The 14,074-nt window shown below is 44.2% G+C and overlaps 1 protein-coding gene across 1 annotated transcript in view; it reads right to left on the bottom strand.

The window, feature by feature from the left end:
• The window catches only part of LOC124796224 (odorant receptor Or2-like), a 196,622-nt gene that overhangs the window by 24,119 nt on the left and 158,429 nt on the right, over nt 1–14,074 (bottom strand). Inside the window, exon 7 of the mRNA XM_047260316.1 lies at nt 11,431–11,586. Within this exon, the coding sequence (XP_047116272.1) occupies nt 11,431–11,586 (156 nt within the window). The remainder of the gene's footprint in view (nt 1–11,430; nt 11,587–14,074) is intronic.

Raw genomic sequence — 14,074 nt, forward strand, 5'->3', positions numbered from 1 at the left:
GTTTATTCAAGTCTTCTGCTATGGCACCAATTTTGTTTGTTAAATCTTCCGAAACTCGTTTCTGTTCTTCCGAACTTTGTTTCTGCTGCTCCAAGTTACGGTTTTGTTCTTGCAAGAGTTTAAGAATTTCTCCTAAGATATCATTGTCGGTACCAGCGGTAACCGCGAATATTGGTTGCGCGCCTTCTACTCCCGCCGCCCGGTTCTGAGTTTGACCTTGCGGAAGCGTGCTCCCGGCCACCCCCGCCTGGTCGGAGGACTCGAGCCCGCGGGTTGCTCTTTTGTGCACCCCTGCACACCAGCACTGGTGTCTCTCGCACCAGCAACGCCGTGATTTCAACATCGTTATCGACGCTGAAACACGACACAAAACAGAATTGTGGATGCCTGAAAAAGAGGTTTGATTAGTATATTCTATCACAACTGACTGCGCAATCGGAAGAAACCGGAGTTCGAATGAAAATCCTGGCTAAGGGTCAACCACATGCGAGCTCCCTTATGACGACACAACTTTTTTGTTAGCAGTTCGTTAACTCTGCCTGTCTGTTCTATATATACTCACTATTATTGAATTTATAATGGCAGGCTAAGAAGGGAGTTGCTTACTTTTGATAGCAGGATTTTTCCTACTTTTTTATATGGCATGCTGTGATAAAAGATATTAACTATGTAGCCATCTTACTTACATATTATGGCTTTAAGTCACGTCAACGTACTGTAACCTGACACACTTGTATGTCGTTCTCTTTTTTTTTTCTTTATTGATTTTAGATTCCCCCCACCTGGAGAGGGGCGTGCTGACAGCCGCTTAATACACTGCTCTACAGCCGAAAGAAAAGTTAAACAAACAATGGTGAAAGAACAAACAATATAAAAAGGCGATAAAACGGTGATTTTGTTAATAACAGTAAAATGGATAAAGTTGCTGAACGTAAAATACAAAAATACGGCGTTGACGATGCGGATGAAGACACACAGGAAGGAGACAGGCAGTATTAAAAAACACGGCGACTCTCTGGTTTCTGCTCGCATGAGATAAAAACACAACTAGTGACAGTATGGTGGCTGTTTGCAATAATGACAGGGGACGCACAACACTGAACACTCACTTAAAACAGCACTGTAGAGGCGACACAGTAGCAGATGGGGGGCGTAAGGGAGGACCCAATTAAAACAGCACTGTAGAGGCGACACAGTAGCAGATTGGGGGCGTAAAGGAGGACCCAGACCGATGAAGGGGAAAAAGGGGGGAGGAGAGGATGGGGAAAAAAGGGGCGAAGCCGATGAAGGGATTTGTATGTCTTTTTTTTCCTTTATTGAGTTTCAATTCCCCCCAAAGGGTGCGGGCTTGGCAGCAGCTTAGTACGACACTCTTCAGCTTACAGAATTTGTAAACCAGAAGAAGAAGATTAAACAATAAAAGCAGGCGATAAAAACTGTGATTAAATTGTAAAATGGTGGAAAATTGTGGAAGGTAGAACATAAGACAAAGGGGCAATGCTGATAAAATACACAATAAGCAGACAGGTAAATCAGTAGACAGACAATTTAAAAAAAAACACGGCGCCAGTCTGGTTTCTGTCTGCAAGAAATATAAAAATCGCACCCAGCGGCAGTATGATTTCTGTTTGCAACACTTTGGAAAAGACGCACAACACTGAACACTCACTTAAAACACTGCACTAAAAAGTAGGCAAGAAGATGTCACACCACAGCCAAGGGCAGATGGGGGGGGGGGGGGGGAAGAAAAAGGGGGAAGGAGAGAGAAAACGAAGTGGGGGAAGGAGCTGATGGAGGGAGTGGACTCAAAAGAGGGAGGGGGGCAGGGCAGACGTGAGAGGGAGTGGGGAAAGGCAGAGGAGGGGAATTCAAAAGGATTCAGGGAAGAGAAGGGAGGCAGAGAGAGGGTAGGTGGGAGAAAAACAGGATGGAAGGGCGAAGATGGACAGACGAATGGAGGGGATCAGAGTTGATAGGAAATGGAGGGAGAGAGGGCATCCTGCAGTAGGGGCAGTCAACAGAAGCCACCTTGGGAAAGGAGAAGAAGGGTGTAGGGGTGGAGGGTAGGGGGACACAACGGTGAAGGTGCGTCAGAGAGTGGGTGTTGGAGAGGAGGAGCAACCAGGGGATGAGGGGGATCAAGGCAGCGGGAGGTGTAGATGACATGGATATGTTTGAGGAAAATGAGCAGATGGGAGAAAGGAATCAGGTCGTGGAGGATACGCATGGGGGATGGGAGGTGTATACGGAAGGTGAGGTGGAGTGCTTGGTACTGGAGAATCTGGAGGGACTTATAGAATTTGGGGGGGGGGGGAGGCGGATATCCAGGTGGGACTGGCGTAACAGGATTTGTAGGTGTGGAGAATGGTAGAGGGGTTCAACCCCATGTCCAGCCAGAGAGGAGTTTGAGGAGTCGGACACAGTTGTGGGCTTTGGATGGGACAGAGCAGAGATGAGGATCCAGGTGAGTTGACAGTCAATTGTGAGGCCAAGGTAGGTGAGGGTGTGGGAGAGGCGGACAGGATGGGTGCAGATAGTAAGGGAGACATCAAGGAGTCGGAAGGAGCGAGTGGTACAACCTACGATGATTGCCTGGGTCTTGGAAGGATTGATTTTCAGGAGCCACTGGTTACGCCATGCAGCAAAAAGATCAAGGTTTGTATGTCGTTGTCAATACTGTTAAACACACTTGTGATGTTGTTACACAGTGCAAGCACATGTAATCAAACATCATAAAACAACATAATCTATAAGTGCACATGTTCGTTAAACCATCACTAGTGACAAATGCATTAGACCACAGCTGCTGACTACTGTTTGCAGGCTGCTGATAACCATTTTGGCGCATAAACTGTTTACAGATATTGTTTTGCTATATGTGGAGCGCCATTGCAGTCCAACAACTGTACTAGGAAGCAAAGAGTATGACGTCATTGCACAATTACATAGTCTGCTATAAGATCTTATGTGACTTATTGTTAAACCATCATACATAAACGTGAGAATTACACATAGAATTACATACACAAGGGTTATACATCGTTATACATAAAATCTTATGGGACTTATTTTTAAAACATCATGAATAAATGTGGGGACTATATGTCGAATTACACATATAAGGGTTAAACATCGTTATGCATAACTGTAAGTATTCTTTTTTGCCCACTCTTGCTGTTAAATTTGTACAGGATGTATATTATTACCTCATAGCTTTATTGTATTAATGCTATATAACCAAACTGACAGAGGTAGTGAGATGTCACCTCATGTGCTACTGAATCAGTAGCATGCTCCCATGGAACCACCCTCGCTTAAATCCAACACAGCTGGCGAAACATTTTGTCAGCATTACATGCATTTTCAGTACATAAATTGATCATCGACGTAGCAAACGAAAGTAATATGAAAATACAATATAGTACGTCTTCTCTATGTCAATCATGTAAAACGTGCTACCAGCATCGAAGAGTAAAACAGTAGCCTAAATCGTAAAAAAGTGTACAATATCGTTTTGACGGGAGTTCGTTATTTTATAAAATTCATACTACACTGCATTAACATTCTTCGTTGTATTAAATTCATAATACACTGAATTAATACGTTAACCTGAGCCTAAGTCTGAGCTGCTGTTAGTGTGTGCATCGTAAGATCGAGTAAAAATTATCTAAGAATCGTTTGTTTCTCAAGTTGCTCTGGTCATTTAGAAGATTACCAGGATCATTTTTGAGAAGCTTGTATATTTCCGTGTCTTCAAGGACCCTCATAACTCTTCCTTTAGGTACAGTCTGTAATATTGTCAGGGCTGTGCATCCCACCTGGATCTCCGTCCCTCCTATCTACTAGAAGTCCCTTCAAATCCTGGAACGCCATGTGCTCCACCTCACCTGTCGCAACCGTCTCCCATCCCCCACGCGGCCCCTCTATGACTTAATTCCTTTCCCACACCTCCTCCTCTTCCTTGAACAGATATGGATCCTTTACACCTCCCATAAACTTGATCCCCCTCACCCACTTGTCCCTCCTGTCCTTTCCCACCCCAATCCGCTGCCACGTCTGTACTCCTGCATCCCACCTGCTCTCCATCTTACCACCCTCCACACCCCTGCCCAAGGTGGCTTCCGCAAACCCCCCCTCCTGGATAATGCCCTTGTCCCCTCCATCTACCCCTCCTACCAGATTTAATCCTCCCCTTCCTCCTCCTTAGTCTTCCTCCAGGGATCCCTCTTTCCCTCGTATCCCTCCTAACATCCTTCCCTCTCTTCACTCCCTTCCCCCTCCCCCTGGGCTTCCACAGCCAAACCTACCCTCTCCCCTCCCTTCACTTCTTCTCTCCCACTGGCGTCCTCCCCACCTCCCTCCTACCCTCCCCTATTCCCTGTAGCAGAGCCCCCCACCCCTTTATGTCGTACGGTAGTGTGTGCAGGTCCCAGTGCATCAGTGTTTTCTGTGCAGTGCTTCTCCATTCCAGTGCACTTGTGTCTCTTCAGCATCCTCCACCATTCGACAGTGTACTCATTGTGCCTTCGTATACGATTGCACTTGCTTGTGCAATTCAGTGTCTTCAGTTTGAACGACTTCATTATTCTCATTAAGTGTGTTACCTGTTTTATCATATTCATACCGGGTGATCAAAAAGTCAGAATAAATTTGAAAACTTAATAAACCACGGAATAATGTAGATAGAGAGGTAAAAATTGGCACACATGTTTGGAATTACATGGGGTTTTATTAGAACCAAAGAAAACACCCCATATTGCTAGACGCGTGAAAGATCTCTTGCGCGCATCGTTTGGTGATGATCCTGTGCTCAGCCGCCACTTTCGTCATGCTTGGCCTCCCAAGTCCCAAAACCTCAGTCCGTACGATTATTGGCTTTGGGGTTACCTGAAGTCGCAAGTATATTGTGATCGACCGACATCTCTAGGGACGCTGAAAGACAACATCCGACGCCAATGCCTCATCATAACTCCGGACATGCTTTACAGTGCTGTTCACAACATTATTCCTCGACTACAGCTATTGTTGAGGAATGATGGTGGACATATTGAGCATTTCCTGTAAAGAACATCATCTTTGCTTTGTCTTACTTTGTTATGTTAATTATTGCTATTCTGTTCAGATGAAGCGCCATCTGTCGGACATTTTTTGAACGTTTGTATTTTTTTGGTTCTAATAAAATCCCATGTCATTCCAAGCATGTGTGTCAATTTATACCTCTCTAGCTACATTATTCCGTGATTTATTCAGTTTTCAAATTTATACTGACTTTTTGATCACCCGGTATTTCCTGTCTATCTGTCTACATGTTATCTGTTCTCTGGTTTTATATCGCCGAAGAGCAGTATAGGTAGGCCGCTGCCGGCCTACCTTTTGTACAAAGTTTTAAAATAACAAAATAACGGAAAAAGAAGATATGCAAATGTGTCCGCTTGCATTACGTTGACATGGCTTAAAGCCATAGTATCTAAGTAAAATGGCTACATAGTTAAAATGTCTTGTATAATTGGCACAACGTCGAGATAATGAATCTGTAAAATATTTTTTTTAAATATTCAGTATTTTTCAGCAGCACTTGATAACGGCGAAAGGCCGAAATTGCAATAGTGTAATAAAAACTTATAACAGTCACTGGCGTAAAGATGATGACCTTCAAAATATTTTTTACTACTGTGAATCCCAACTACAATTTTGTTGAGTTTACATTGAATTCCAGTCGCAACCAGATTAAACTACGTAATGTTTTTGCGTGTGGTAAGAGTCATAGTAATTTTAAATAAGGATAGGGAACCATGCCACAACAAGATGTTGCAGAAAAGTTTCGAATTTTAGCTCCTATTTCACCGACTATTATGTATTTAAATATGTTAAACCTCAGTGGACGTACACTGTTGAGAACTGCCTGCTCTATATTGAACTTTAATTTCGCTTTAGGATAAATATTAACCAATATTAAATAAATGATTGATAGTATGTTTTGTTAACTGTGGTATTGAAACCTCTTTAGAGGGATATCTCCGAATTTATGTGTATGTTATTCATTTTAAACCGCTTTCGTGGCAAATTCTTATTTGTTAACAAACATATGGTTCAAATGGTTCAAATGGCTCTGAGCACTATGGGACTCAACGGCTGAGGTCATTAGTCCCCTAGAACTTAGAACTAGTTAAACCTAACTAACCTAATGACATCACAAACATCCATGCCCGAGGCAGGATTCGAACCTGCGGCCGTAGCGGTCTTGCGGTTCCGGACTGCAGCGCCTTTAACCGCACGGCCACTTTGGCCGGCAACAAACATATAATATGTTATTTCCACCTCACAAGAGGCATACCTACATTTAGTGAAATTTAACCTCATCTGAGGGAAATTTGACTGTACTTGCAGAAGAATTGTGTCACAAGGTCGATTGTAATGCCCATTCTGTGACCACAACTATTCTAAGAACAAAATTTTCTTAAAAAGAAAAAGTATGGAATTATCCTTACATTGGAAGAATAACCCCTATCCATTTTTTATTTCTGCAGGTATTGGGTGATGCAATATCACAACTGGTGCAGTTCCATGATTAACATCAGTGCTCCAATATATATTCATACTATCTGATACGTAACTATCAGCATAAATTCATCTTTTACGTAATTAATTAACTGTGGTGTAATCTCAGCCCCAAATACCAGCCGGCCGGCGTGGCCGAGCAGCTCTAGGCGCTCCAGTCTGGAACTGCACGACCGCTACGGTCGCAGGTTCGAATCCTGCTTCGGGCATGGATGTGTGTGATGTCCTTAGGTTAGTTAGGTTTAAGTAGTTCTAATTTCTAGGGGACTGATGGCCTCAGATGTTAAGTCCCATAGTGCTCAGAGCCATTTGAACCATTTTGAACCCAAATACCACATGCCTGTGGAGTAATTATGGGTCAACGTATTTTATTTTCATTCCAGTGTGCACGTCCTGTGTCCTTCATTGCCTTTTTTAACCCCTCCTTAATGTGTGTGGTCATATATGAATGTTTTGAATGTTATTGATTGGCGACTCCATGGAGTGTCCTGTGCACCACGACCAGATAATGGATATACTTGGAAGGAGAGACAGCATTAGTCGTATTATTTTTGTATTATTAACCGCAAAATCGATTTTCGGTCACTTAGTGACCATCTTCAGTGCTGTAATATACAATTTAAATTGGTAGGCACAAGCCTACCAATTTAAATTGTATATTACAGCACTGAAGATGGTCAGTAAGTGACCGAAAATGGATTTTTCGGTTAATAAAACAAAAAAATACGACCAATGCTGTCTCTCCTTCCAAGTATATGTTTTGAATGTGGTAGCAGACGAACCAGAGAAGTGGTAGGTTTGTGAATATTTTACCAACTTAAATGCTGTCAGTGGAAGGTAAAGAGCAGGAACAGGAGGATTTGGCCAAAGATGTGTAAAAGCTAAAAAGTTTTCCCACCCGAGGTTGGTCACGGGCTTCGCCCACCACCTTGGGCCGGTCCGAGAGGGCTCAGCACGGCCATTGGTAGCGGGGAGTGTTTAAGGACAGGTGAGCGACCGGACATTCCCTCAGAACGGCTGTGTCAAATAAGGGACAAAGGTATTTGAATTTCACTTATTTGTTAAACTCACCAGTTTCCTTGTGATAGATGTTTCAGTGACGATTATTTAGTGACCGATTACGATTTTTAGTCGAATCAATCGGATATAGAGTAATCTGAGAAAGTGATTTCCATTAGGTGCGAGCAAGCGGTCCATAAATTCAAATCTAAATCTCCGTTAAACGTAGTAAGAAATTTTACAGCTTGCCTACTATTATTGATGAACATTTTTAAATTATCTTGTAACGATGTCGGAATGTTTTATTCAAAATTTTACAGAGTGGGCGTTTTGTGAGACGAGTCCGTTTCTTTACAAGTGCTTCAATCTAGCAGTATGCCGCCACAAAATCGTGCTCGATGCCATCTATGAACTAAAAGACAAATATATAAAAAAAAATAAAAAGAATCTTCTCACCAAAATGCTGTCGATATTTGATTGCCCGTGATCATTACTTAGTGCATGTGAATGTCTGTCTTTAAAATAGGACAGTGACTAAGTGCTCTCCAAAACTTTCCCTTCCCCATAGGACTACGCAAATTGAAGCCAACACGGCTTGTAATTCTCAGGTAAGATATTGTGAAATAGAATTTCGCAAATAGTACCATGAATTTTTGTCAAACTATCAAATGCAAACAGATTAATCAAAAATAAAAATAGCTTTTAATTTGAAAGCAACTTCCATTTATCGCCTGAAGAAAGAGTCACGTTAATAGCACTTACGTTTAGGCTGCCCTTATCTTAAGTTCTTGGCACAGGATTAGTTCAGGCCAACACGTAGTTGTATGTGACTCCCCCATATTCCTATTGCGTTATCGGTTGCGACCGTACAAAATATCCGTAGGTGCAAAACAACACCCGGGAATAAAGTTCATTCGGTGATAGACTGTTGTGAAAATATAGGTGGGCAAAACCTTAGTCTATTAACGGGAGGGATAGTCAGAGAAGGTTACGTACACGATAATAAGAGTGTGTCCAAGGATCTTTCATCACAGCATGCCATATAAAAAGGACGAAAATTCCTGCAATTAGAAGTAAGCAACTCCCTTCTTAGCCTGCCATTATAAATTCAATAATAATGAGTATATATAGAACAGACAGGCAGAGTTAACGAAATGCAAACAAAATGAGTAGTGTCGTCCTAAGGGAGCTTGCAACAGGAATAGATTAATATAAATCCCTGAGGAATGAAATAAATAAGAGGTGCAGGACAGCCAAGGCAAAATGTGAAGAAATCCAAAAGAAATTACTGTCGGAAGGAGTGACTCGGGAAAGGTAAAGGGACCAGAGAGGTAGTTCTGAAGTTGCGGTTGATAACAGAAGTAAGCGTGAAAAAAATTAAAGCTCGTTAATAGGATTTATACATGTGGAAAAAGTATGTAAAACGGTGCAAGAAACTATGGATAAGCTATGCCGAAAGTCGGGTTATATAAAACATATACAAGAAGCAAGCTCTCTGATTGAAAGAGTGTACGACAGGGATATAGATTTTCGCCCCTAGTGATCGATTTGTACATGAATGAAGGAATGACAGAACAAAAGAAAGGCTCAAGAGTTTGATTAAAATGCGGGGTGAAATGATATCAATGATAGGATTCGCTGATGGATATTGCTATCGTTAGTGAAAACGCTGAACGGAATGAACAGTCTCATGACTACAAATTGTGGATTGAGAGAAAATGAAAAAAGACGAAAGTAATGAGAAGCAGCAGAAATGAGAACAACGAGAAACTTGACACCGAAATAGGTGATCACGAGGTTAATGAAGTAAAGGAATTCTGCTGTCTAGGCAGCAAAATAACTCATCAAGGATGGAGCAAGGAGGATATAAAAAGCAGAGTGGCACTGGCGAAAAGGGGCATCCTTGGTCAAGTGAAGTCTACTGTATCAAACATCGGCTTTATTTAGAGGAAGAAGTTTCTGTGAATGTACATTCAGAGGACCGTATTGAATGTTAGTGAAATACTGAAAGTGGGAAAACCATAACAGAATATAATCGGAGCATCTAAGATGTGGTGCTACAGAAGTATGTAGAAAAATAGGTGGCCTCATAAGATAAGAAATGAGTGAGTTCTGTGGAGAATCAGGGAGAAGGGGTATGTATGGAAAACAGTGGCAAGAAGAAGGGACAGGATGATAGGACACGTGATAGGATGTGCGGGAATAACTCCCATGGTGCAGTAGAGGAAGACAGACTGGAATATGTCCAGTAAATAACTGAGGGCGTAGGTTGCAAGTGATGCTGTGAGATGGAGAGGTTGGCACAGGATAGGAGTTTATAGCAGCCCTCTTCAAACAAGTCAGAACACAAATGAAAAAAAATATATCCCCACTTACCCACAAAATTAATCGTATATTCATCCTATTATATTTTACATGGATAATACACTAAAGGCCATTAAAATCGCTACACCACGAAGATGACCTGCTACGGACGCGAAATATAACCGACAGGAAGAAGGTGCTGTGATATGCAAATCATTATCTTTTCAGATCATCCACACAAGGTTGACGCCGGTGGCGACACCTACAACGTGCTGACATGAGGAAAGTTTCCAATCGACTACTCATACACAAACAGCAGTTGACCGGCGTTGCCTGGTAAAACGTTGTTGTGATGCCTCGTGTAAGGAGGAGAAGTGCGTACCATCACCTTTCCGACTTTGATAAAGGTCGGATTGTAGCCTATCGCGATTGCGGTTTATCGTATCGCGACATTGTTGCTCGCGTTGGTCGAGATACAATGACTGTTAGCAGAATATGGAATCGGTGGGTTCAGGAGGGTAATGGTAATACGGAACGCCGTGCTGGATCTCAACGGCCCCGTATCACCAGCAGTCGACATGACAGGGATCTAATCCTCATGACTGTAACGGATCGTGCAGCCACGTCTCCATCCCTGAGTCAACAGATGGGGACGTTTGCAAGGCAACAACCATCTGCACGAACAGTTCGACGACGTTTGCAGCAGCATGGACTATCAGCTCGGAGACCGTGCCCGCGGTTACCCTTCACGCTGCATCACAGACAGGAGCGCCTGCGATGGTGTACTCGACGACGAACCTGGGTGCACGAAAGGCAAAACGTCATTTTTCCGGATGAATCCAGGTTCTGTTTACAGCATCATGATGGTCGCATCCGTGTTTGGCGACATCGCAGTGAACGCACATTGGAAGCGTGTATTCGTCATCGCCATATGGTATGGGGTGGCATTGGTTACACGTCTCGGTCACCTCTTGTTCGCATTGACGGCACTTTGAACAGTGGACGTTACATTTCAGATGTGTTACGACCCGTGGCTCTACCCTTCACTCGATTCCTGCGAAACCCTACATTTCAGCAGGATAATGCACGAGCGCATGTTGCAAGTCCTGTACGGGCCTTTCTGGATACAGAAAATGTTCGACTGCTGCTCTGGCCAGCACATTCTCCAGATCTCTCACCAATTGAAAACGTCTGGTCAATAGTGGCCTAGCAACTGGCTCGTCACAATTCGCCAGTCACTACTCTTGATGAACTGTGGTATCGTGTTGAAGCTGCACGGGCCGCTGTACCCGTACACGCCATCCAAGCTCTGTTTGACTCAATGCCCAGGCGTATTAAGGCCGTTATTACGGCCAGATGTGGTTGTTCTGGGTACTGATTTCTCAGGATCTATGCACCCAAATTGCGTGAAAATGTAATCACATGTCCAATGAATAACCGTTTATCACCTGCATTTCTTCTTGGTGTAGCAATTTTAATGGCCAGTAGTGTATATAAAATTTCGTAGTTTTACATCCTTTGAATTGTCAGCAGTATAGCGGGGGCCATGAGTTAGTGATGAGTACGCACCACGAGGAAGGTCTGTCGGGAGATCTTGTAGAGCTTGGCGGCGGTGAGGCAGAGGGGCCTGTGGACGCGCGCCATCACGATGCACAGGGAGCGCTGGAAGCGGCCGCCAGCCCCCGGCCAGGCGCAGCTGTAGGCCGACAGCCGCAGCGCGTCGCTCTGCAACAGCGGGGCCGCGGGGCTGCTGCACTCCACCAACAGGTGTTAGCGAGGTGCGCTGATGACGGCGTACACTCCAGTACTCCCCCAAGTGGAGCACAGACATGCGCTACATGTTGGTGTGTGTCACTGAGTGGACTACTCATACACTGAGGCGGTAAAAGCTCTGGGATACTTCCTAATGTGGTGTGGGACCTCCTTTTGCCTGGCGTAGCGCAGGAACTCGACGTGGCATGGTCTCAATAAACCGTTCCAAGGCTCCAGCAGAAATACTGAAGCATGCTGCCTCTGTATAACCGTCCATAATTGTGAAAGTGGCGCCAGTGCAGGATTTCGTGCGCGAACTGATCCCTCGATTAAGTTCTACAAATGTGTGATGGGATTCACATCGAGTGATCCGGATGGCCGAACCATTCGCTCGAACTCTCCAGTACTTTCTTCAAACCAATGGAGAACAATAATTGTGGTCTGGTGACACGGGACACTGTCACTCATAGAAATTCCATGGTTGTCTGGGAACGTTAGCTCCATGAATGGCTAAAAATGATCTCCAAGTAGCCGAACATCCAAAGGACCCTGTCCATTCCGTGTAAACGCAGGCCACACTATTACGTAGCCATCATCAGCTCGCACAGTGTCTTGTTGGCAACTTGAGTCAATTTCTTGTTGAGGTGTGCACCACGCTCAGACCCTAACGTCAGCTCAGAAACAACTGTAATCAGCACTCATATGACCGACTTTTCCAGTCGTCTAAGGTCCAATCGATATGGTCACGAACCCAGGGAAGGCACGGCAGGCGATGTTGTGACGTTAGCAAAGGCATATGCGTCGGTCGTCTGCTGCTACAGCCCTTAACGCCAATTTTCGCCGCACTGTGCTTACGGATATGTTCCTTCTATGAGCCGCTCTGATTTTTTGCGGTTATTTCACGCAGTGTTGCTTGTGTGTTAGCACTGACTACTGTACACAAACTCCGTTGCTCTCAGTCGTTAAGTGAAGGCCGAAGCCCACTGCGTTGTCCATGGTGAGAGGTAATGCGTGAAATGCGGTATTCTCGGGACACACTCTTGACACTGCGGATCGCGGAATATTGCGTTCTCTTACGACTACTCAAACGGCATGTCCCATGCGTCTAGCTCCACCAGTCTCCTAATTCCCGTCGTGCCTCCATAAGCACGTGCGAAACGTTTCCACTTGAATCACTTCAGTGAAAATAGCAGCTCCGACAAAGCACTGTCTATTTCTACCTTACGTACGCGATCCCCTACCTGCATTTGTACACGTGCGCCTCATTATCCCATGATTTTTGTCACCTCAGTGTAGATAACGAGAACAAAAAATTGTTCCAATGGCTCTCAGCCCTATGGGACTTAACACCTGAGGTCATCAGTCCCCTAGAACGTAGAGCTACTTAAACATAACTAACCTAAGGACATCACATACATGCATGCCCGAGGCAGGATTCGAACCTGCGACCGTAGCGGTCGCGCGGTTCCAGACGGAAGCGCCTAGAACCGCTCGGTCACACCGGCCGGCTAACGAGAACAGAAACAGGGCCTACAGCACACTACGGGCCAAAAATTTTCGATCGCTAATGATAAAAATATACACTTCATCCCAATGGACGAAACATCCTCAAAACTAAACAGACCAACAAATACTTCTTTCCCTCTTCTTATATTGAGTACAATACAGTATGCTTTACATTTCAGCCTTTTCAAAATACTGACCCCATGCTCTCAGCACAACTGCGCAAACACATGGCTTTCTGGAGGTAAGGTAGTGTTTTTGCAGGTATTGCTGTCCAACACGTCTGTATATTAGTGTATAAATCTTCAACATTAAATAACCCCAGATTTATGCCCTTCCTGTCAAGTTTAATCCCTAAGAGTTAATGTGGTTTACGTCAGGTGACTGACTTGCCTAGACCATACTTTTCAGTGCCCAACATTTCTCTTTCCTACTGACGTGCCGTCTGCACAATTTTGAAGCATGTTTGGGAGCATTGCCCTACTGCACAACACACGACAAAAAAATCCCTGTAATGGACTGACCTGAATCCTATAGAATAGCGGTGGGATGTTTTACAAGGCCGACTTCGTGGCAGGCCTCACCGACCGACATCGATACCTCACCTCAGTGCAGCACTCCGTGAAGAATGGGCTGCCATTCCCCAAGAAACCTTCCAGCACCTGACTGAACGTATGCCTGCGGGAGCGGAAGCTATCGTCAAGGCTAAGGGTGGGCCAACACCATCCTGAACTGCAGCATTAGCGATGGAGGGCGCTGCGAAGTTGTAAGTGATTTTCACCTAGGTGTACGTATACTTTTGATCACATTGTGTATTTACTTCCTCGCGAATTTCAGGTGCAGTACGAGTCCTCTGACGTTTACTACGTACATATGAGAACTAAACTCCTTGTGTAATGTTAGGGTCTTCCAGATTGCATAGGCACAATTTATTTGAACCACTGCATTGCATGCTCAT

Source organism: Schistocerca piceifrons, chromosome 4 (genome assembly GCF_021461385.2).
Source record: "Schistocerca piceifrons isolate TAMUIC-IGC-003096 chromosome 4, iqSchPice1.1, whole genome shotgun sequence".
NCBI lineage: Eukaryota > Metazoa > Arthropoda > Insecta > Orthoptera > Acrididae > Schistocerca > Schistocerca piceifrons.